This window comes from Leptinotarsa decemlineata, unplaced genomic scaffold, assembly GCF_025532065.1.
Source record: "Leptinotarsa decemlineata unplaced genomic scaffold, Ldec_3_MD MMD2_tig00026328_RagTag_RagTag, whole genome shotgun sequence".
NCBI classification, from domain to species: Eukaryota; Metazoa; Arthropoda; class Insecta; order Coleoptera; family Chrysomelidae; genus Leptinotarsa; species Leptinotarsa decemlineata.
The window spans coordinates 29,313,582-29,338,692 of NW_027412688.1; the positions used below are offsets into that span (position 1 = coordinate 29,313,582).

General features: G+C 34.9%; 1 protein-coding gene across 1 annotated transcript; it reads left to right on the forward strand.

Moving 5' to 3' along the window:
• The first annotated feature begins 910 nt into the window (after positions 1 to 910).
• Positions 911 to 25,111, forward strand: LOC141485641 (uncharacterized). Its single transcript, XM_074182718.1, has 3 exons — positions 911 to 1,102; positions 5,667 to 5,955; positions 24,999 to 25,111. The coding sequence occupies exons 1-3, from the start codon at positions 911 to 913 to the stop codon at positions 25,109 to 25,111; spliced, it is 594 nt and encodes a 197-aa protein (XP_074038819.1).

Here is a 25,111-nt window from a genome sequence, read left to right on the forward strand (position 1 = left end):
CAGTTATAATTTTTCCTCGTGAGAACTTCAAGAACTACATGATTAAAGGAGCACCCCCTGGTACTTTGCGTTTGGCCACACCGAGCTGATGGATGAATTCAGAATTATTAGAAGTAATGAAACATTTCATAAAATGTAGTTCCTCTTCGATGGATGATCCATCGCTATTGATATTAGACAATCATGAGTCGCATTTGTCAGTAAAGTCTTTGAATATTGCCAAATCACAAGGAGTTACAATACTCACTTCAACGCCTCATTCGTCTCATAAAACACAGCCTTTAGATGTTGGATTATTCAAGCCATTGAAAACATTTTATAATAGTGCTATGGATTCTTGGATGATGAGAAATCCCGGCCAACCAGTATCAATTTATGAAGTGAGAAGTTTGATCAGTGAAGCATATCTAAAAACTATGATACCCACCTCGATAGTAAATAGCTTCAAAGCAACCGTAATTGTTCCTTCTGATAAAACGATTTTTACAGAAATCGACTTCTCACCTAGCACAGTCACTGTTCCCCCACAACCTGAGAAAATTGATTCTACCGCTGTTGCGGCGGACAACATATCTATAGATATGGATCCCGATTGTTCAGAAAAAGAAAACATCGCCCCTCAAGAAAATTCATCACTAAATGAATCATCAAAAATAGATCACAGAAAGTTCATAGATCCGACCGAATTCCGCCCACCTTCCAAAGCAAAACCAAGAAAAAATGTGAAGAAGAACAGGAAAAGGGGTAGAAGTATATTAGTAACAGATACTCCAGAAAAGGAACAGATTGAAAATGAGAAACAAGCAAAGAAGCGACAAATTGAAACAAAAGTTGCATGCGCTAACAAAAAGGGGAAAAAGTTGTAAGGAAACTTTTACAGGAAAGTTCTACTTCTGAATCGGATACTTCCATGATTTTGGAAAGTGATGATGCTCTGACAGATGTATTTGATGGAAATTCAGATGAAGATACTATCCCTATTGCGAAAAATCAGTTAGGGAATCTCACCAGAGATCCTGTCGAAGGAGAATTTGTTCTGGTTGAGTTTAATGGTAAAAAAGATAAAATTTGCTATTTAGCTATCCAAGAAGGTGATTATGATGTTAGTTTCTTGAGAAACAAATCTCCAACGCAATATGTGTTCTCCATTCCTGACAATCCTGATCTAGCTACAGTGTCAAAATCGGATGTCAAAATTATTATACAAAAACCATTGGACTATGTTTCCACTTCAAGGTGCAACAATTCCTTCTACTCTTTCAATATAGACTTCCCAGGCCTCAATATACGCTAATTATTTCGAAGGATTTGCTTTGAGACTTTTTTAAAAACTTCATTTGTACATTTAAGGCAAATAACTACAATTGAATGACATGAATAAGAAAACAAGGTATATAAATACGTTCTCATATGACGCAATGCTGAGTAAGCAGGCTAGATCGGCTAACGACCTGGTCTGGGAACATGCATCTGTAATGTTATACCGGTGTACTATCAGTTCCTAATATAACTCCTTCCTCCTCAAATTTCGATTTCGGACTGGAACAAGACTGAAGGAGAATTTTCAAGTTCCTTTCCTTCAAATTTCACTTTCAATTCGGAGTTTGGTTACTTCCGTGCATTTTGAATTTTCCTGAAGGTGTAGCAGGCCAAAACAAATGAAATAAAGCAGATAATTGTCCATAGAATCCAGTCGGTTGATTGGTAGTAATCGACGTCTTCTAATGATAGTTGATTTGTCGCATCGATATGTCTCTGAAGTTGATGATATGTCTTTATTGTTGATTTTTGGCAAGACAGATGGTTTTCCAAAATTCGAATTTTGGCGGTTTTCGAATTTGTATCGTTTGAATTCGAAACTGCAATTGGTTGGAATTCGTAGAAGGGTGCTGCCTTTGACTGTGAAGAATTGGTCCTCTGGGCATTTTGATTTTATTTTCATTTCTTCTGAGGTGATGACGATAATATATTTTTCGTTGATTTTATTGAATATTTGGGTGGGTGGTTCTATCAGCATCTGGGGGCACCTAGCATCCTTGTCGTGAATAAGAGCGGCAATGCAATCTTTTTCTGGGTGAAAACTCAGGTTTTCTTGATAACAGAGATATATGTCCAAGATTTGTATACCGACTACCGACTGCGCCAATTATTTCAAAGGATTTGCTTTGAGACTTTTTAAAACACTTTATTTGCACATTTAAGGCAAATGACTACAATTGAATGACATGAATAAGAAAACAAGGTGTATAAATAAGTTCGCATATGACGCAATGCTGAGTAAGCAGGCTGAATCGGCTAACGACCTGGTCTGGGAACATGCATCTGTAATGTTATACCGGTGTACTATCAGTTCCTGATATAACTCGCTAGCTCTTGAAATTTAATCTGCCTCGTCTCTATTATGTCAACTTTTTTATATTTTCCAAATGTGAAAATTAGTCAATTGTTTTCGAAATATTACTTCAAGGAGGCCCTTCTTAATTTTGATTCGAAATAATATTCAGAGTTTATTTTTGATAGTATTCAACCAATTTAGTACTTGCGTCGAGTACGTACATCAGAAGTCTTCTATTTTAACTTGTATGTGAAGTTATAGAAAAACAATAAACTTTTTTGGAGTAATTTATCGTTCTATTTGAACTATGAACTATGATTCACTGTGTACTGGATGGTGGTTTACTGTATCCACATCATCGTATACAGTGAAACATAGGTCATGTTTTAAAAACAAATTTAAAACTGTATTGAAAAATTCAATGAGTTCACAAATGATCATAGATATAGTGTCGATATTTTTTCTATGGTATTTTCTAGAAAATGAATAAGCACTGACACTCCAGATGAAAACTGGTTCACTGATAGACAGTTCACCCTAGGCCAAATGGAATTATTCCTAGAATTAATTATTGGGGAATTGAATGGATATACGCCATCTGAGAAGTCTGGAACCTCACTACATGCACTCTTTGGACTTCCTGAAAATCACAATCTAGAAAAAAACGTGCTCTTATCGAGTGTGCCATTAGGATCTGTTCGTTACATTTTGAAGAAGAACTTCATCATCTACATCAAGCTCTACATGCAAAGGTTTACAGCGCAGGAGATCAGACGTGTCTTACAACCTAGAAGAAATATTTCATTTGAATTGAAGAAAAAGTTGTAGGGGAGATCAGTATTCTGAAAAAAAAAACTTTTTGGTTTTGTACTCCTTTATTATCTAACACTTCTTTATACTTTTTTTTGGGTTTTCCAATTTTTTGATGGTGATGAAGTGGAAAAATTAACAACTGTTTTCTCCCAAAATATTTCAACTTGAACTACGAACCAGCCAACAATTGTAGAGACAAGTTACCTGCTTTACATGAACAAAGTCAGAAATTGCATTGGAAACCTTTATAATATTGAAACCATTTAAGAGCCAACTGGTCTAGTTTGCAACAATATCAGATAGGCCAAAGACAAAACTCTGCCATCTGCCGGCGTTTCCATGATTTCCGGTTTCTGTGGTTCAGTTTATATCGAAAGTATCAAACACAGCAACAACACCATGATACAAAAACGGCCTTTCATAATCGAAGAAATTTGCATTTACCATGTATTTTTTTGGAACATGTTTTCTGAGGGCTCTACGTGATTTTCTCTACCTTCCACCACTTTCTCGAACAAATTTCCTTTGATTCACATGCCATATATTGTAGTATTCTCAATATTGTTCTTCAGATAACCGTGATCATTTTCACAATTTGGTGCACTATCAATGAAAAGAGCCGATCATTTCGTGTTCAGAGATTTCTACTCATTTCCATTTGAATTCTTTCAGAACACATATATGAAAAATCAATTGTTTGTGGTACTCTCCATGGTTGGGAAACATAATGAACAGGGGGCAGGGATTAACTCTTAGCGCGACAGTAACAGTGTATGAACACAGTAAAAATCAACGTATGACATTGTCAAAAGAATAATTAAATAACAAAGAGGAACATTTCTCGTTGCAGCAATTTTTCCCCATAACGCATGTTACCAACAATTAAATTTCTCTGACTCTTTCATTATGAAATTTATCTTGATATACTCCCTAGGCTCTTATAGTAGAATTGAATTAATCGTTACTCTTTTAAAACTGGAAGAATATAACTCCCAAATATGTTTTCTCGTATCAGACCTTTTTATGTAATTTTTTGACAATATTCTTTCAGAATGTTGTTGATATTAGATACAATGAACTTCTCAAAAACTCTACAATTGAAAAATAAATACATCAAAATACGTAGTATAATTCTACTGTAAGTCAGCAACTTGAGTTGGAAAAAAACTCTTCTCTGATATAGTAGAACGAGAAAGAAATGTAGCCATCACTCATGTGGATGGGATGTGAATGAACCCTGGTTCTTTCTCAGGACAGTAGATTAATTCAGCGCGTAGCATCACTGATGAGACCTTGATGGCTCGAAACAGTGATGTCTGGTGTTGGATCATAAGTTCATCTAGAGACGGATATCGTTCGGCAGTCGATATCGAAGCAAAATGTTCAAGGTTCACTTGCGATTGAAATTGATCAAAGCACAAATATAAAATTATTAATTTGTTCATCTGTGATTGACCTCGAAGGTTGTGAGTTATGCATTCTTCTACGTTTTCTTACAGAAGGTGTGAGTTATGAGATCATTGCCAGATTACCTAACATGAACTGGGTATATAATAATAAATGTATTAGTCCCAAGAAACATCACATGTTTATAGTTGAGATAATGTAACATGCAAATTAAAAAAAAACATACTAAGAAGAGTACAACAAATATAAAAATAAACATATATGTTATATATTCCAAAAGCTACGATACAACATATATTGAATAGAATCGACTATATTGCCAAACATGCGCCAAACTAACTGACTGTTATAAAAAAACAAGTTTATCTGAGGCACCAGTCAATTTTAAATAAGAAATTGTCAGTCTACTTCAGAATATATTCTTTTTACTATATTTTGTATTTGCCGTGTATTATGATCATAAATTTATTTGATTTCGTTGAAATATAGTACTGAATGTTTGTTATTATTTTCCACATCATTAATGAACATGCATATTTTGAAATGGTAGGTAGATATCAAAAAGTGGTTCATATAGACTGCTGATCCTTTCTCTCTCGCGGATTCAGATTGTATATACATACATATATATATATATATATATATATATATATATATATATATATATATATATATATATATATATATATATATATATATATGTATGTATATATATATATATATATATATATATATATATATATATATGTATGTATGTATGTATATATATATATATATATATATATATATATATATATATATATATATGTATATGTATATATATATACCGACACAAAATCTAGAGAAATACTTATCCAAAATCATGCAACCAAAGACGGAGCTGGCAGAATCTTATGTGAGAAACTCAGAGCACTTGGTGGATATCATTAAAAACATCAAACTAAACGACACCGACAGCCTAGACATAAAATCCCTCTACCCGAGTATACTCATAAACGAAGCCCTAGCCACCATTTGAACTGATCATAGCTTTCCGCAACATATCACGGATCTAGCAGAGCACTGCCTTAAAAACACCTATTTCATATTTGATTACCAGATCTATAAACAGGTAGAGGGAGCTCCGATGGGTTCCTCCCTATCGCCCGTGATCGCAAACCTGTTCATGATGCACTTCGAGAAAGAAGCACTTAACAACGCCCGCCTCAAACCAACCATGTGGAAAAGATATGTAGACGACATATTCATCATCTGGCCCCACGGAAAACAAGAACTAGACCGGTTTGTGACCTACCTGAACAACATCCATCCCCGCATCCAGTTCACTACCGAAAGAGAGGAGAACAGGCAGCTACCTTTCCTAGACCTACTCATAACACGAAAACCAACTGGAAACTTGGGTTATACAGTTTACCGAAAACCCACACACACCAACCGCTACCTACAAGCAGCATCACACCACCACCCTACCCAGCTACAATCCGTAGCCAACACGTTAATATCCCGCAGTTTCCGCCTAACAGAACCAACAAACAGGGCAACAGAATTGGGGGAGACAACAAAGGCTCTGCGACAAAATGGCTACGGACCAAAGATCATTCAAAAGGCCATCGACAGACAAAGAAGAACCAAAAAAACATCCCCTAGATCGAGAGAAGATTCTCCACACGACAGACAATCTGTGACACTACCTTATATCAAAGGTGTGATCGACAAAATCGGGAGAATACTAAGACGTAAAAACATTCGGACAACCTACAAACCGCACAAAACGATATCCAGTTGGCTGCCCAGACCGAAAGAGAGAATTTCCCTAGAAAACCAAGGAGTATATAGCATCACATGCGAGGACTGTGGACAACAATATATCGGTCAGACCAACAGACGTATATCTGCCAGAACCCAGGAGCACAAAAACTCGATAAGAACAAAACAAACCTCCTCTGCCCTCTTTCAACACCATCTACAAATAGGTCACAAGATTAATTTTGAGTCCACAAAACAGATAGCACAGGTGCAAAACCCAAGAATTCGACAAATCAGGGAAGCTATCGAAATCGAAAAGCAAGGCCTCATCAATGAAAGGGATGACTCACTAAACATCCCAAGGATTTGGAAAACAATAATTAAAAACAACCACCAAAGACAACCACAAATTGATAATGAACCATCGCAGGTAGGAGAACAGCCAGAAGCCATTAACAACCCTCAGGTAGAAAAACAGGTAGGAGAACTACCAAAAGCCATCAACAATCGTCAGGTAGGAAAACAGGTAACAAATCCATACAACTTACGCAAGCGAAACCATATAAAAACACCACAAGAAGAACCTAACATCAGTTACACCTCTCGAAGCGAAGCAGTAACTCGTCTTGATAATGCCATCTATGCCATATATATGATTCCATTCTATACCGTTGTAAAGGTTTCAAATGAGAGGATTTGGATGTTACTCAAACTGATGTTAGTATTGAACATTAGAATGAATTAAAGAAAAATAAATTGTTTTCAAATATTTGAAAACATTCTTATTTCATAAAATATACCTACAATATATAGATAGATATACACCTGCAATTTTTAGTTCTTTCTTGAATTCTATCAAATTTGTATTGAAATTGAGTAAACACGTTTTGTATTCTTGATTTGTTCCGAATATAATTGTATAGCAAGATCAATAGAAATTCAAATGCAACTCATAAGATCCCAACCAAAAATGGATTACTTTCAAGTCGTTTAAAATTGATTTTTCAATGTTATTGGTATTTTTAGAGAAATAAATGAAGGATATATCATCAGCAAAAAGACTGATAGGACCTCATAAATTGAGCTCTGCGATAGAATTGATGTGATTCAAGAATAGAGTTGGACCTAAAACAGAACCTTGTGGAACTCCACACTTGATGGCTTTCAATGAACTTTTTTTTTCCTGTACATGAGTATATCGCTTTCTGTGGTTGGAATGATTTCGAAACCATGTTAATACTATTCCTCTAATGCCAATTTAGTTGAACTTCTGCAGAAGAATAAAATGATTTATTGTTATATAAAAAGAAGAAGAATCAGCCAGACAAATTCAGAAGAATAAAAAAAACTGTAGCCATAGTAGAGTAAAATTTATGACTCGTTTACTCTTGAAGTAGTTTGAAAAAATAATGCTCCCTAGTGTGTCTCTCAGTAGCAGACCCGGTCGCTTTTTTCATTTTTCATTGGACATTCATTTAAAATGTTGTGGAAATTAAGGACGGCCAAATTGAATAATGGATTACCTACAAGAGTTCAACACCGACCTGAAGATTAATTCATGGCGTATAATTAACATTTGGCTACCCTTTTAATTTCCTGGCTTAATGAAATTAGACTTGTTGGGATGAATGGAATTAATGTTTTTTTCATCCGAAGGTCAAGTAAGACATTGAGGTGTTGAATAGATTAACCTTTCGTATCTCAAAATCATTAAAGGCGAATTCAATAGAACTGATTCCCAATAAAGTTGACCCTTTCAAATGAAATTTTACAATTACTGTACCTATTATTGACTAAGTGTTAATTTCTCTATCTCTGTTATTGAATTCCGTCTCACATGAATGCACATTGCATAAACAATCAATTCGTTACAAAGATTAGATCGTATTTGAATATAGAGAATTGACCCGTGACCCGTTACCTGATGAATAATGATAACACTATCAATGATAATAATCAAACGTTTCTTTCGAACATTTCGATTTCTAGATGCATTTAGCTACCCCACCTAATGAATTTAATACTTTTTCTACCACCATAGCTGAAACTATGATTAGTCAACTTCCTTCCAATAACGATATTGCTTGCATATCATCACTCGTAGCTAGCCTTGAACCTTCTTTAGCAGGATCCTACTTCTTCAAATCGGTGACCACCTCTGATGTCTTCAATGCTATTAAGGAGTTGAAAAATTTCAATTGCTTTGATGTCTATAACAATGAAAGAAACATTGACGGCTCGTGCATTGGAGAACAGGGGAGGCTTAAGTCATAAAGACTATATACACACAGAAAAGCCCGCCGGAGGCGCGAAAATTTTTTGGGGTACCGCACCTATTCAAAGAAAAATACGTAATATTTGCATAAATGCAAACAAAAATTGTGTATTGCCAAAAATTATACGTATAATACTGACCATTAAAACAACAAAAACAAGGAGAAAGGGTTGTCTTTGAGTTATTTAATATAAATCATTTTTAATTTTTCATTTTCAAACACAAAATTCAATAAATCTGAAGGAGACTTGCAACTTTGAAACATTTGAGGGTCGCTGTACATTACGAATAATTAATTTTTCATCGAAAAATGGATACTGAGCTATTAAGTCGTTATAAAGTTTTTGGGAAATATCTTTGGTGGTATCACACGTATGAAGTAAAAAATTGAACAAATCGTCAGCTGTGCGCCCAGATGAATGATCATGAAAACCTATAAAACGTTTTATCATATTACCATCTTTGACATATCTAAAAACGATTAAAAGTTGTGATGTATAGGTAATATTGGTAGTTTCATCAATTTCCCATGCAAAAAAAACACTTCCAATCTCCTTGCTTATATTTTCCTTAATAATCTATGCCACACTGTCTATAAGCTCATTTTGGATGGTTTTTAAGGTGCCCGATTATTCGAATCTTCGGTTTCATCGTGTCCGCGAAAAGCTAAGTTTTGGAAACCCAAATAAATCGTAATATCGATAAGTCTTTTTAAATTCGACAGATTTTCCCTGACCTGATTATTAAAAGAAATTATGGCCTCTTTTTGAGCTGTATCTGAAGCTGTTGCTATATTTTGTTTGCTAAAAATTTTAATTTTCAAGACGAAAATATATACTTCTCAGATTCAAAATGTCTTTCTGTAGAACGAGATAAATTTTTTAAATCGAAGTATCCTATTTTAGACCACGTTTGGTATCCGGTTTGTACGGAAAATAAAACACAGGGCCAACAAAAAAGTTTTTGTCGATTATCTGACGCTTTAATTGAAATCACATTTGATTGAGGCCTTCCCAGAGTTTTGATAATGTAAAATTTATTATCATAAGATAAAGACTCGAAATTATTTGTCAGTAAGCGATCGATTATATCGTCAGATTTTTTAATTTCGTTCAACTTATCCATAATAAATGGAAGAAAAAACTAACCGAAGAGTGAAAACCTGAAAACACCTTGAAATTGAAAGAAAACACTTTGGAAACACATCAGAAATATTACCAAAAAGCATTGCTATAATACAATACTGCCTGTTTTATTCACTAATAATAAATATTATCAAGAAACACTAAAACGATTTTCCGAAATATTTTCCAGTCCTGGTTTGTCACGGCATCCCGTCCGAATAATTAAATAAAAAACAAACGCAGTCGTACACTTACAGAGACCAACTGGAGGCTAGCCTCTTCTAACGCTATAATTTCCGCAACTGAAATTACAAATCGGGACGTATGTCGCTGGTTGGTTCCGCCTCGCGGAGCTTGTATTTTTGAAAACGGTCGGAGACTTGGCTCCCTTGCAACGTATGGCATTCATTATTTCGGGTTGATGCTTTATTCGTTCATGAGCGGTGCATTTGACGTTTGTTGATGTAGGATACAGTGTGGTACGTACTATCTAGTGAGTGATAGTATTTTTTCGGGTATATTATGTATTTATATTAAAAATTAATGGTGAAGTAATGATACCCAAGCATTTTTAGAAAAAAATAATCATAATTTTGTCAATATCTTTCAATTTATTGCGATGAATAGCCCGAAATTTCATGGAAAGGCTAAGCCTCTCTTGCCTCCTCTGACGAGCCGCCGCTGGAGAGAAACAAGTTGTTTTTTGATCGAACTATTCACATGCCTTTTCAATGCATGTATGAAAGAGGGAACTCTCCCAGGTGAATTTAATATCAGTGAGGTCCGTATCTGTATCTGTAGAGCACTTAGGCTACATGTAACCCATTGTACATCCTCCCGAGGAGTTGTCCTTCTAGGTCATCGTCCATCCTGTCCTTTCCAGGAAGGTGGACAGGTCACTGGGCAGGTGTAGGCTAAGATTCGCCGAACACACACTCTCTTTGGCAACCTTGAGCGAGTGAGAGTTGGTCACCTCTGGAAGAGCCCCGCATCACCAGAGGTAGGCTGATTACAATGAGGTTCCACCCAGATGCGCAAAGGGATCGTTCGTATCGCATATCATCCTGCAGCCATTCAGCTGTCGGCACGATTCCTTACACTATAGCTTGGGCTGGTACACGGTGGCATGTTTTGCAAAGGCTTTTAGGCAGTTTTAGTTCCCCTCACCCTGCTTATTCCTGCCACTGACCAGGAGTCCGTCGACCCCGTTCGTAAGGCCACATTGGCTTTCCAGACAGAGCCTCCAGTTCCCTGGCCGCTCCCATATCCGCCACCTGGGGACGCGCCCGATAGGTAGCCCAACCCACGGGTATCAGTGACGTCATTCCAGTTTTTGAAAAGGTTGATATAAATCTCCTTGAAATTCATCGACCTATTTCCATTGTCCCTATATTTGGCAAAACTTTTTAAATTATCCTCCAAAAATAGTGTATCTCTACTTTGAAATCAACAATCTCCTCAACACGAATCAATATGGCTTTGAAAAATATTGTTCTACTCCACAAGCTGTTGTTTGGTCCCGTTTGGTCAAGAGCATATTAACTTATGAAGCACTGTTTGGAAACTTTGGTGTAGTGATTGATATTACTGGATTTTTTCCCAACACCAAATTATTATTTCAACATCTCGATACGTGTTTCGAGTTCAATCTTCTTTATTCAATCTTCAAGAGAAAGTTTAATCTTCTTCTGAGATAGAAGAGTGCCTAGAAGATGACAGTACGACCAGCTGTCGAAAGCGCTCGCAGATAATCAAATAGAAGTCATAGAGCTTCAAATCCTTTTTGTAACTTACATTAATAGTAAAATATTACTATTATATAACAAGTCTCCATTATAAAAATTATTTCCTTTTATTTTGTGTAGAATACTGACTTCCACCCGTCACCAAGACTCCAGATGACAATAGCAAAAAGCTTCTTATTACCTTCCAGTCTTTTCTACTGTTTTATGTGCGCCAATTGTTGGAGAAAAAGCGCAATTCCTTCAGCTACTAGAATGCCCCATATACCACAGCGATAGCATTAACTTGACAAATAAGTTGACGATTTTTTTCAATAAATGTCTCCACACGTAAATAATAAATTACCGGACCAATAAAGGGACAAAGGATGTACAAATTGTTTCAATAAGTCAAGTAGATGTTTACCTATTTATTTTGGCCACTTCTGTCAACGTTTTATCGATTCACAGTTCATGTGACCGGAACATTTTATATCGGTACATTCCACTTTGAATAATTGAGTGGTTTATACGGAGTCATGATTCTGATCCATTGACTCATTTGTCGTTCAAAAAAATAATCAATAATTATTGATTGAGTACTAAAAATCTACTAATTAGTCATCTATGGAAAACAAATAAATACAGGCATACTCAATACAGATTGAAACAACGTCATTTCTTGAATACAGTTCAGCTCCAAATAGAGATGTTCAAACGAAGATACAGTAATGACATGTGCTTCAACTACAAGATTATACGAGGTTGGTCTGAAAAGTTTTCGACCTCAACACGAAGATAGCAACACTCGTAAATAAAAGATAGTGAAATTTATTGTTCACCTGTTGAAAGTTTTTCACCAAAGTTTCAACCATTTTGGACGCACAGTTGTTATCTAATAGTCGTTCGAGTAAGTTAAGTGAGCGTTTTTATGAAAATGTACAAAATCGAGTATCGAGCTGTCATTGAATTTCCGTTTTTGGAAGACCATAGGCCTACGCAATTCAGGGATGAGTTGGATTCTGTGTATGATAACTTTGCACCATCATTTAACACTGAGACATTTTGGGCAGCTGAATTTAAATGTAGCCGTGAGAGTTCGGGAGAAGATGAATGTTCGAGACGTCCAAATATTGCAACTAGCGATGAAAACATCGCCCAAGTGAACTTGGGCGATGTTGTTGAAACAAATGGTGCTAGGCGACCGCCGACTTGAAGTGGGAGAGATAGCAGAGGTTATGAACATGTAAAAATAAAGTGAATCAACATTTAGGCATGAGAAAGCTGCCCGCATTTTGAGTTTGAGTTTTTGCTCACGTTTGACCAAAAACGTGTTCAATTGGTCATTTCTAACGTTCTCTTGGCGCAGTTCAGGTATAATAAATCCAAGTTTTGTCGCCGATTGATTACTGTGGATGAAACTTGGATATACCATTATACGCCCGAAATAAAAATACAGGATAGTCATGGAGTTATTTCAATCGATTATATTCAAAAATGAAAAACCGTTACAGGAACATACCACGTATCATTACTTGACAATCTGACATCAGAACTTGCGGAACAACGGCCAAATTTGTAGAGAAAAATTCTGTTTCTTCAAAACAAGGCATAGTTTCACACCTCAGCGGTTGCAATGGCGAAAATCCACGGATTACGGTTTGAACTCCTTGACCATCCGCCTTACTCATCAGATCTAGTCCCAAGCAACTTCTTCCTGTTCCGTCATCCAAAAATTGCGCTCGAAGAAAAGAGATTTTCGTCAAATGAAATGTGAACTATTATTTTGCAGAGTACTATTTGGACGGGTGACAGATCGCTAAGGACAGTATGTAGAGTTGAAAGGAGACCAAATAATATCACTGGAATTTTATCCCAACACTAAAGCGTTATTTTCAACACCTCGATACGTGGCTTAACCACCAAGTGATCATCTTCAAGAGAAAAATCAAACTAAATCTACATCCAATATCTTTAAAATATGTTTTTTTTTCGTTAACTATTGCACCCTACGAACGATAACCCTCAGAAGTCGAAACTTGTTCTAGCTCAGGACTAACAGGGTCTTAAATTTTAACGTGTGATTCCTAACACGGGATATTTTCCTTATTCATACAATAGTACCTCTGCTAGGTACCTGCGTACCTTTCACAATGTTGCCTTATCTACTAGTTGAGTAAATCTCAATAATAAAAAAAATATTTCAACAAGCTATATAGTATACCACCATCAATCGAAACGTCGTAAATAACTAGGCTTGAAATCTTTTGATTTTTATTTTTTCTATTGTTCAATTCTCAATGGTTGCTTATATTTTTATTCTATAGTAATTTCATTTCAGGATTATTTACTTCACTATTCATGGTAATCCTTTGAATCTGTCACGGACAACGAAATACTTGAGGTTATAAACTCATTACCGCATGAAAAATCTACAGGTCCGGACAAAATTCCGATTTCACCAATTAAAGACACCAGTGAAATAATTACACTAGCTTTCTAGTATATCATCAATCTGTCCGTATTGCAGCGTAAACTTTTCTCTAGCCACAAATTAGTCTCTATTCTTCTAAAGAAATGAACTTTAAATGTACAAGCCCGTCTCGGATATACCTACACAGTAGGTTTAATGGACTCACGCCTATCAGAAAACAACTACTCCACTAGCTAATACCACTAACCGCGCGGCGTTGAATTATATCCGACAGGCGTCAGTGCAGGAATCTTCACAGAAAATTCCCTGCTTATGCAATTGTCAATACAATTGAAAGAGTCGACCCTCAATTTTGAAACGGGCACACTTAATAATAATAGTAATAATCGGCTTTATTCATCAACATAATGATATACAGAAACAGAAATAATGATGAAAGGCGAAGTTCAGCTTAAGCTGTTTTTGCAGATCCAAGTAATATTGAGAATTATAGACCTATCGCTTTACTGAGCAGTTTTTCTAAACTGATAAAGGAAGTAATTGCCAATAGAATCACAATTTTTCTCAACTCATATCAGGTTTCATGTGATAAACAGCATGGGTTCCGTAGTGGTTTGTCAACTGAAACGAGCGCGATAAAGTTTGTGCAATATGTCAGCAACAAAATAGACTCTGGCGAATTTGTGATCTCAATTTTCTTTGATCTGTCGACTCGGTCGATATCTCTTTCATATCTGATAAATTGAGTAACCTTGGTGTTCGTGGCCCAATCAATGCGTGGATTGTGTCCGTTCTCGAACGAAGAAAGTTCATTCTTGAGATTAATGACGTTATCTCGGAGGAATTCGAAACAGATATTGGTACACCCCAGGGAAGCGTACTCGGTCCTTTAATATTTCTCATTTTCATTAACGACCTTCCCATTCACATAGCTCAAGAAAGGGTGCTTATGTATGCAGATGATACTTGCATTACTGTCTTAGATAGACTGACTTAGAAAGACTATCTGAAAAGGTCAGCATAATCCTAATAGAGTCAAGGACTGATGCTTCAAATATAAACTCATGATTAATCTTGATAAGACGGAATATATAGAGTTTTGAAGCAAACATAGAATACCTTTGCATTTACAGCTCTCATCTGAAGGAGTGTCAATTGAGCCATCGATAATGCTAAAGTCCTTAGGAACACAATTCGACTGTAACCTATCATGGAACTCGCATGTCGATGTAGTTTATGGCAAACTAAACACATTTTTCTATATGCCAAAACATGCTGAAACAAGAATGTCTGCTTGAAGTTCATTATGCACTGGGGTTCTCCGCTATTTGACATAGTATCGTTGTGTGGGGTCAAGCGTCCAAACTACAAAGAGTGTTTGTGTTGCAAAAATGTATTATTATATATATTTTCTGTTAATCTTATAGAACATCATGGAGATACACTTTCAAAAGTAATACATTTCTCACGGTGCCCTCTGATTATATATTAAAACAGTTGACTCACATTTTCAAGAACCTAAACAGATTTAGAAGGCATTGTCATATTCACATGCATGTCACCAGGAACAAAAGAAATATTTTACCGAAGAAAATGTGTCACTTGATGCAAAACAAAGCTCCAGTGGATACTGGAAAATGTCTATTCAACATTCTGCCCTTCGAATTCAGAGAGAGCAGACGTCCAGATATCTTCAAACGCAAATTAAAATAAATATAGTTCAGAAAACTAAAAAACAGCGCTTTTAAAGAACATCAAACTGAAGAGTTGAAGATAAAATTTGAATAAGCTTCAAACAATAATGACCAAAAAATACTAGTATTATTGTGAAAAAATCAACGGGCGCTTGATATACAAAAAATATGGCACAAAGCGCCCACGCTTTTTTCACAATAATACTACTATTTTTTGTTCGTTATTGTTTAAAGTTTATTTAAAAAAATATTTTTCAGTTTTCAGTTCGATGTTCTTCAAAAGCGTTTTTTTTAGTTTTTTTAACTATATTTATTTTTAATTTTTCAGTTTCGTGTGCTATAAAAGCATATTTTTCAGTATTTTTGAACTATATTTATTTTATTCAAACTTTGGGATCAATCAGCCGAATATTGTTTAGAAAAATGACCATTGATATTTTCTTATTCCAGAGAGGGAGCCTGAAAATCAGCTACCAAGCTCAAGGAAGGCAGCAGGCGGGCAAAGGAGGGTTACAAATAAGGCAGCAGGCGCGGGTGTTAATAAAAAAAAAAACATTTTTTCAAATGAATAAATAAAAGTAAAGTAAGTTCGAATTATATCAAGGAGGTTCCGTACAGCGCCATCTGCCTGCGAATAGATCATGTCGATAATTCTGTCAAATACAGATCCCGAGCTTGCGAGTTACAAACAAACAAACTTATATACATACATAGAGGTGAAGCTAATAAAAGCATGTTAATGTTACATTACATTACATTACATTTTCAAATGAAGAAATACATGTAAAGTGAATTCGAATTATATGAAAGAGGTTACGTACAGCTCCATCTGCCCACGAATAGATAAAGCAATAATGCCGATAAATCTGGAGTTACAAACAAACATACATACATACAGGTGAAGCTAATAAAAGCGTGTAAATAATGAAAAGTACTGGCCGAAGGATGCTTTCACTCCCTCCGTGAATTCGAACTTTTTTGTGGTTAGTGACTTCCACTACTGACGTTATCATGCTTCATTATATTTTGCTTCATCTTTGTGATTGTCTTGTGATTTTCCACACGATTCAAATTCGGTTTTTGATTGGATGTTTCATAACATTCAAGAATGTGATTTTTTTAACCATTTATTTATGTTTGTCATTTCAATTGTACATAAGCATCAGACACAATTTAATTTGTAAACTTGGACTAATCCGATCTATTTATTGTTAATAGGATAGGGATACAATAAATTTGAATTTGGATTTAGTTTATTTTTTCAAGCATTTTAAATCATTTTATATAATATTATACAATGGAAGTCCAAACTGAATAAATTCATCATGAAACATTGTCCATCACCTCAAAACGAATGTTTTTTTGATCTTTTCGTGATAATCTGATATTTCGACCACTTTTCATGTTCACAATTACGTCTTCAATTTTAGAGTGAAGTTCTGACTCTGCGTTTACTGATTTACTACAACTTTTTCCATAATTGAGAACGTCAACATATTTTCATGATACTATTCTTGAAATGGGTACTTGTGTTATAAAATTGCCGGGCCCTGCATAAAACTCAATGAGTTGAAACACTCACCTCATTCACACGCAAATGACATTCTGTTCTGTAATATTTTAAAATGGAATAGCATTCCATCAAAAAACCCTCCTAATGGATCGATACTTGTACATATACTATATAATTAAAACATTTTGCATTCTCTTTAATTTCAGCATTCAAATTGAAACGAGTGTTACTACATGGAAAAAGCATTACGCGTATTAGAGAATGCAGCTATTTAGAGTGTAAAGGGGCGGCACAGTTGGTTGCAGTATGGAAACGTGGCGGACTGAAATGCTTGGTGGTGACAGTTGAAAATGTTTCAAGTTCTGAAAATGAGATTATATATTTCTCAAGGATATATTTTCTTGAGTGAAAAACTAACTATAATTCTGACTATGATAACAATTGAAAGGTTGATTTGAAGTCAATTCAATTTAATGACAATGACACAATGACTATAAATATGAAAGAACATATTGAATATCTTGGCATAATAACAGATAAAAATGTAAGATGGAATGAGCACGCAAAATATTTTGCGAATAAAATAAGATTTCTACTGAACAAATTTGAGTTTTTCAAAAAAAAAAATTTGACATAGCACAGCTACAAACATTATATTTTAGTCTTTTACAGTCCTATGGAATAATTGTGTGGGGGGTATTACTGATAATCATCTCAGGGTTATCAATGTCACCCAAAAATTTCTCATTAAAATTATTTTTAATAGAGACTTATCCATCTGAAACACTTTTCACATAGTCTAAATTTTTTACATGTACACATCTACATTTTCCAAGTCTTGTAATGTATCATAGAAGATATGAAACAAAATTATTGTCTATGGATCACTTGCACAATACCAGATTCAAGCAAAAAACCTCAAGGTTTCCTAAAGTAAGCACATCTCGAAGTCAAAGATTTCTCACATACTTGTGCCCTATTGCCTATGCAGAAGTTCCATTTGGAATAAAGTTTGTTACAAGTGATAACAGATTTAAAAAGAACTGAAATTATGGCTAACTGATATGACGATAGGTAAGAAAAATTAAATATTGGACTGAAAAAAATTAATTAGTGATACAGAAAGAAACAGCACATGTTCTCACAAAAAAGATTGTAGATATTTACAAGTATAAATAGAATTAATTCCACAATTCATGATCTATACCAGCTTCATACGTATATTTGAACTTTCATTCAAATGTTTCAATTTACATCTGTCATTATTGTTTACCATATTCTGTACTGTTGCAATATTTCTGAACAAAGACTCACCTTATAGAATAGACAGCAACTCTACAAAAGTGCAGTCATCAAAGATCATATTAAGAACAGAACATTGAATGAAACATAAGACATATGACTTTCAATTACTCTACGTTTATGCTGTATGAATGATGAATGTTATGACCGATAGTTCAGTTTGTAATGTTGGTTGTTCACTGAATCAAGCTCTATGAGCTTCAGTGGCTTGTCATGTTTATTTCTGCATTTCTCTTGTTTATACGTATATGTATTCAATTTCATGAAATTGTTCATCCAATACATTTTTATGGAAAGTGGCACAATATACGTCAAAATTTTATCGATAGATTTCCATGTCACAGCATGTCACGAGTCCGTAGGACGAGTGATTTTATCTTTTACTGCTTGCTCAATTGACATTGCTCAAGGATAACGTGATTTTGAAAACTTTTCACATAGAGTCAGTGGGTATACCTGAGGACTGGCCATGAATCAAATTAACTCCACACACTGAAGGTTAATGGATTGACACCTGGCCTGAACGAATTGTTCCTTTCGATGATTTGATTTATAGCCAGTTTTCAAGTATGCCCACTGACTATATGTGGAAAGTTTTCTTTCTTCATGCAAGGAATCGGGCAAATTTTTGATATGCGGTTGATTACCTCGTTCACAGGCAGATGGGGCGATGACAAACCTGTTGTCTGTTGTCCGCTTTAGCCTAGTTCGAGGAATGATACTCTGATGTAATTCAATTTTCAATTATCGAAAATCATCGACTTTATGTTGATGATAGACACTACCTTGTACTGACGAGTGACCAAACAGCCCGAAACCGGTCTGCAAGTGTGTTTCAATAATTGAAAATCTATTGCGAGCATTTTATCGCCAACAGCATATGCAGGAATCACTTCAGTGAAAAATCCTGCACTTGATACGTGTCGGATATAATCCAACGCCCTTCGTGGTATTAGCCAGGGGAGTAGTTGTTCTCTGATAGGTGCCAGTCCATTAAACTTCAGTGTTGGGATTTGAGACTGGCCTCAAAAAATTGTTCCTTCAGCTCTTCGATCAGAGAGAAGGTCCCTACGGACCTTATACAATATTTGTGAGTTCATAACTTTTTGTTATCATGCGTTAGAAACGTGCTGCTATACGTATTCTATAAAAACGATATGCTGAATTGATTAAAACAGGTTTCAATACGATTCAACCACCGGTTCCATTTTTTCTGTTGTTTTAAGCCATTTTCGACTTAAACGCAGGTACAAGGTCCCTGTGGACCTTATCTATTAGAAAGGGGTTACTGTGGTGAAAACTGTTGAATGTGTAATTGAGCAAGATATCAGCCACCACTCAGAACCATGTTCACAAGATTGTTCTGAATAATAATACTACACACTACCAGCGTTTGACTGAGGCAGAAAAACGTATCGCCGATTCAAAATGTCGGGCTCATATGGAAGTTAAAATGAGCGACAATGATGACCCTTTTGATGACGGCGATAATGACACTGACCTTACCTAACGACCAGAATATGATAGGGATGTGTCCGATGGTTAAGTTGAAGGAAAGATAAAAATCGATGTCAATCACTTGCAGCTATTGCTGGTCTTCCTCAGCTTATTACCTCCACAAATGCCCTACCAGATTTTCAATAGTGGAGACGGGATTGGGTATGAAGAAAGAAGAAAGGAGTTAATCAACTTGCTAATCTTTTATTGATGAAAGTTATGGAATAGAGAGCGTTGGCAAATATGAAGAAAGACAGTTTTTTTTAACAATAATAGAAGGTAAAGAAAAATTGTAACGAAGATTGTCAGTTCTAACTTCCGTGACGAATCTACAAAGTTTGATTTATTCACAAGGAAAATAAATGATATTTAAATGAAGGAATTTGTCACAATGATTTCCTCGTTGTCTAATTCAACTGATGAATTATCTACCCTCTAGTATGCATACCGTCGGTTAACAGTTGCTCAAAGGTAGCAAAGGTTTTGAAATTTCAACACAATACACTGAACTAATACAATCGAAACTAAGTAAAAGTAAGTACTTCATAGCTAGATGAAGTGGGTTTCACAGTAGCGCTGACTGTTTTGGTAGTGTTACACCTGTGATGCCAATGCGTCTCGTTCCGACCCAAATGAACGATAAAAAGGAACAATATTACCTTCTTTGAGACATGAGGCTTACGATCATCCGCTTTTATGTCGCTACTAACAGTGGTGAGTTATCTAGGTGTCCAAGAAGTGGAGATTCGCCAACCGCTATTCTCAAAGTTGGGGAGATTTTAGGGGCGTTATCAGTTAGCCACGAACAAGCAAATGGAAAATGAAGGACTAAAAATTCATTCATGTCTAAACATAATTTCTTGCAAGCAAGAAGGTCGTATCAATAAAACACAAAATGTTTGTTCATACCAGAGATACTTTGAGATGTCCGAGTTCTTCGACAAAGTAAACTTCAATTTGAAAGTTTCGAGTAATTTCTACATAAATCCTACGACAGTAGATAATTGATTATTTCCTTTGAGATAAATCAGTTTGTCGATTCAGGAATACTTTGAAACCTTCTTTCAAATCTGCAAAATTGCGATGTTTTTTTTCCGTGTCTGGTCCAAAATTAAGAAAAGTAGGAAGAGACGTTTTCTTTCTGATGTTTCCAAATGCCGAAATGACATGAACTGTCATAAAAGACAGATGAATTATTTGTAGAAAAAAACGATACATTATAAATTTTAAACAGATTTTAATACCAAATGAAACATTTTTGTTATATTTTAAGTATGAACTATGTGGAATTTTATAGACTTTCTCTATTATAAAATCTACTGGGGGTTCACTAAAAATTGAGGTAATGATTTTGAAACCGTAACAAGCTTGAGACTGATGCTACTTACTTCATTACAAAGAATGGTACGAAACGGTACAAAAATACTCCACCGAGCAGTCGTATACGTGCTCATAACATTACCGACTACAAACAAAACAAACTACGACCATCGGATTCATGATCCGCTTTCAATGTTTCGTTCTCTGATCACCGAAGATATTGCTCAAATTATTATACGCGAAACGAATTGCAAGGCCAACCAGATAGCCGCTACATGGAATCAAAAAAATCCTACCAAGCATAAGCAATGGAAACCATCGACACTATTCGACACTGGATGAGTTTGACGTGTTCCTAGCAATTATTTTGTATTTTTGGCTGATAAAATCCAACACTGAACCTGTAAAGAAACTGTGGTGCTCAACGCATACTTCAATATTCAAAGTTGCTTTATCGCATGATTGTTTTGTGTCAATTACAAAATTCACTTGCCAAACACCAGATGTACAATCGACATCAATACAGTAATAACATAGAATGCAAATATATTTTTGTAATATTTTTGTGATTCGTTTTACTGCAGTTCTGTCCAAATGAACCAGGAATATTCTATCTGAATAAAATCTTCTTTTTTTGCCGTACCAGTCATATTTCACGCCTCTCACCTATTTATATCATTCAGAGACTTCATACAACCATACTCATGTAGGCAAACTTTTAAGACACCTGCATACTTTTTATCCATGTGACCTCAGTATATTTTTTTGAAGGTCCCCAGGAACCTTGTTCTCCAGTTTACTGCTCGCGCGACTGTCATACATCGGAGGGTTAGATGATTTGAATTTGAAAAAATGGACATTCATCTGAGGGAATTTTTGGGTTGACGGATGCTTGTTAAGATTATTTCCTGAAATATTATCAACTGAGTTTATCGGTTTGAAAACAAAATAACAATTTATTCGGTTGGTTTTCGGGTTTTGCCGTGGTCTTCTTTGGTTACAATATCCAAACGTTTCTACTGCAACTGCGGCAGTCATCTTCAGTGGCATAGTGATGTATCAGTGACGTATCAATTGAACAGTTGATATTGTTGGTTGATTTATTGTTGTAAGTAGACTAAGTTGTGGAACTCGAACTTTTTGCGCAGAATAAATTCAGAACAAGCACTATTGGCAAACATCAAAACTGCACCACTCTTATCGACGCGCGTTTCAACGACCAAATAGACGTAATAGAACCATAAGGTATATAGCAGGAATTACTAGGAGTACAAGTTACAAACTCATCTTTCAAAATCTCAGAATATTGACTGAAATATTAAAATATGTAAAATCGCATATAACCAGTTTTCCTACGCTTGATGGTAATAAGAATCATAGTAGTAGAAATTCCATACAGTTGGAAGTGCGAATACAGTCATTAGTTGTATCTGAATCATGGCCCAAGCTTATCGTCATTATATTGTACAATAAACTTCCAAGTACAATAAAAAATCTGGCTCTAAAGCAGTATAACTATCAAATCAAATAGATGTTCTTGGATAAATCCTATTATCATCTTAAAAAATATATAGATAATAACTTATGACCCTGTACATGTGTAACATTTTAGGAAGATTTTAATAACGATGCTGTTACATAAATAACATATTATTTTTCGTTTTGACTCTTATATATATTTTATTATAGTATCTATGTAAATTGTATATTGTGCCTCTAAGTGCACGGAGTTTGTATTTTCAATTTTGTATTTATACTCTTTTTGACATAATCAATGTCATCTATTGATGATCCAACTATTTTACCATAACGGATATGAAATTATTCAACAGAATGAGGAAGAAGGAAAGATAATAAAAATTTCTCATTTGTCTGTTTGATAAAGTTTGATCAGTAGATATGTAGTGGCACCATACTTTCCCATGCTTTCCAATTACCTTAGTAACTGGAAGATTATTCGATAATTCGCTGGCTAAAACTTTGAACGATTTTATTAATCAACATGGTGTTTGTGTGCATAATTGTCGTCGAAAAACTTAACTTGTAACATTTGGGTTGAGACATATAAATCCCACTGTAATTTTTCTATTTACAAATAATTTATCTCAAATATTACCAAAGTTCAGAATGAAATTATTGCTATATACAATTTTCACATGTTTGCATTGCTAAAGTGGAAACCATTACATGCTTTTAAAAAATGTTTTGCCACACATGCCACATAGAAAGTGGCCATTGCCGAGATTTTTTTGCGACTTGGCCATCGTTAGTGAAAAAAATATTCAACTGTTTGAATATAGATTTATTTTCAAGATATACTTGTGGTATCCTAACTCTTGAATTTATGGTTGAGAATGGTTCTGTGAAATTATAATTGTAATATTTTTCATACTACTAAGTTTGAATGCTTGCACTCGTGTTATGAACAGCGGTTCTCTATTGCAAATAAGTTATGAAGATAGTAAATCCTTCATAGAGAAACAAACAAAAAAACAATGTAGCAACGAAGTATTATCTGATGAAAGTTTGATTTAACGGAAGTTTAGATTAATTCAAAGTTCGAGATAGTTGAAGTAACTCAAAAAGTTACATCTCAGTTGTTCATAAATTCATGTGGAAATAGATAGTTCTTTCAAACTTTTAGTGGAATGAAGATCGGACATACCAGTGGAAAGTTACGGAAAATTTCATCAAACTTTGCTTTCATAGTGACAAAAATGATGTTGATTAATGGGATGTTGAATGAAAAACTCATTTGTCGTTATTAAAATAATGGTGATGGACCGTTCAGAAGCATAATTTGTGGTGTATAATAAATTGTAATATATTACTCATTGAGGATGGGTTTATTGAGAAAGGGTTTGAAATTAAGAAAATATTTAACTCAAGTATACATATTTTCTCTTAACCTGCAAGAAATTTAGAATTTTGAAATTTCAATAGTGTATATTTCGTAATGACAAATCAATATTACTTCAGTATCTAATCACAAAAAAAAATTGAAGATAATCAAAAGAAATTTAAAAAATGATGGAGAATACCTGTATTTCTTCAATTCCAATTCTCCGAGTAGAAAATTATTAAAGTTTCAGATATTCATCAAATACAGGCCCCATTGAAGAAAAAACGTTTTTTATAATGATGATTTTCTTCATTAAAATCAGCTGAATCTCTTCTTAGAACTGCTTAGAACTTCATAAAATATTTCTTCATGAGTTTGTTTGCACTTTGTGTTATTTTTAATTTTTTTCAGGGTGTAATTGATATTCATTGATAGTATTATGAGATTATTCAATGTACTTCATTGCCATATGTAGATGATATCTCAGTCTGTTTTCTGGTACAAATATGTCGTTGAAGGAATTTGTGGAAATTTGTCAAATCCATCCACCCATTACTTGAATTCACCACTGGAATGAAAGTAAATAATTCAATAGATCTAATAGATTTGAATATTGCTAAAATTATTATTGAACATGATTCTGCACTTGTCCACAAATTTATACAGAGATTATCATCTATGGATTGTCGATATATCCGTATCAGCATGAAGTGGCAGAATTCACTGGTATACTCCAGAGACTATTGAATATTCCACTGACGGAAAGTAATTTTCAGAGAGAATTGAGTTTTACCCAAGAACTTTCGAAAGGTAGATATTATCGACTACCGTTTTTTCAGTGAACTACGAAAACAAATTGTTCACCAGATCATTTTCATCAATAACATCGATCGTTTTTTACAAAAGAAAGACGTAGCTTACTATCTTTTGGCAGAGGAGTACGAATTCAACAACGACTATGATGTATCACTCTAGCTTGGGTATCCGGACATGAGGGTTACAAGGGCAGTGAGAAAGCCGATGGTCTAGCCAGTAAAGGCACAGAAAATTTAAAAGACAATCTTCTGAAGTGCCTTAAAAATCAATAG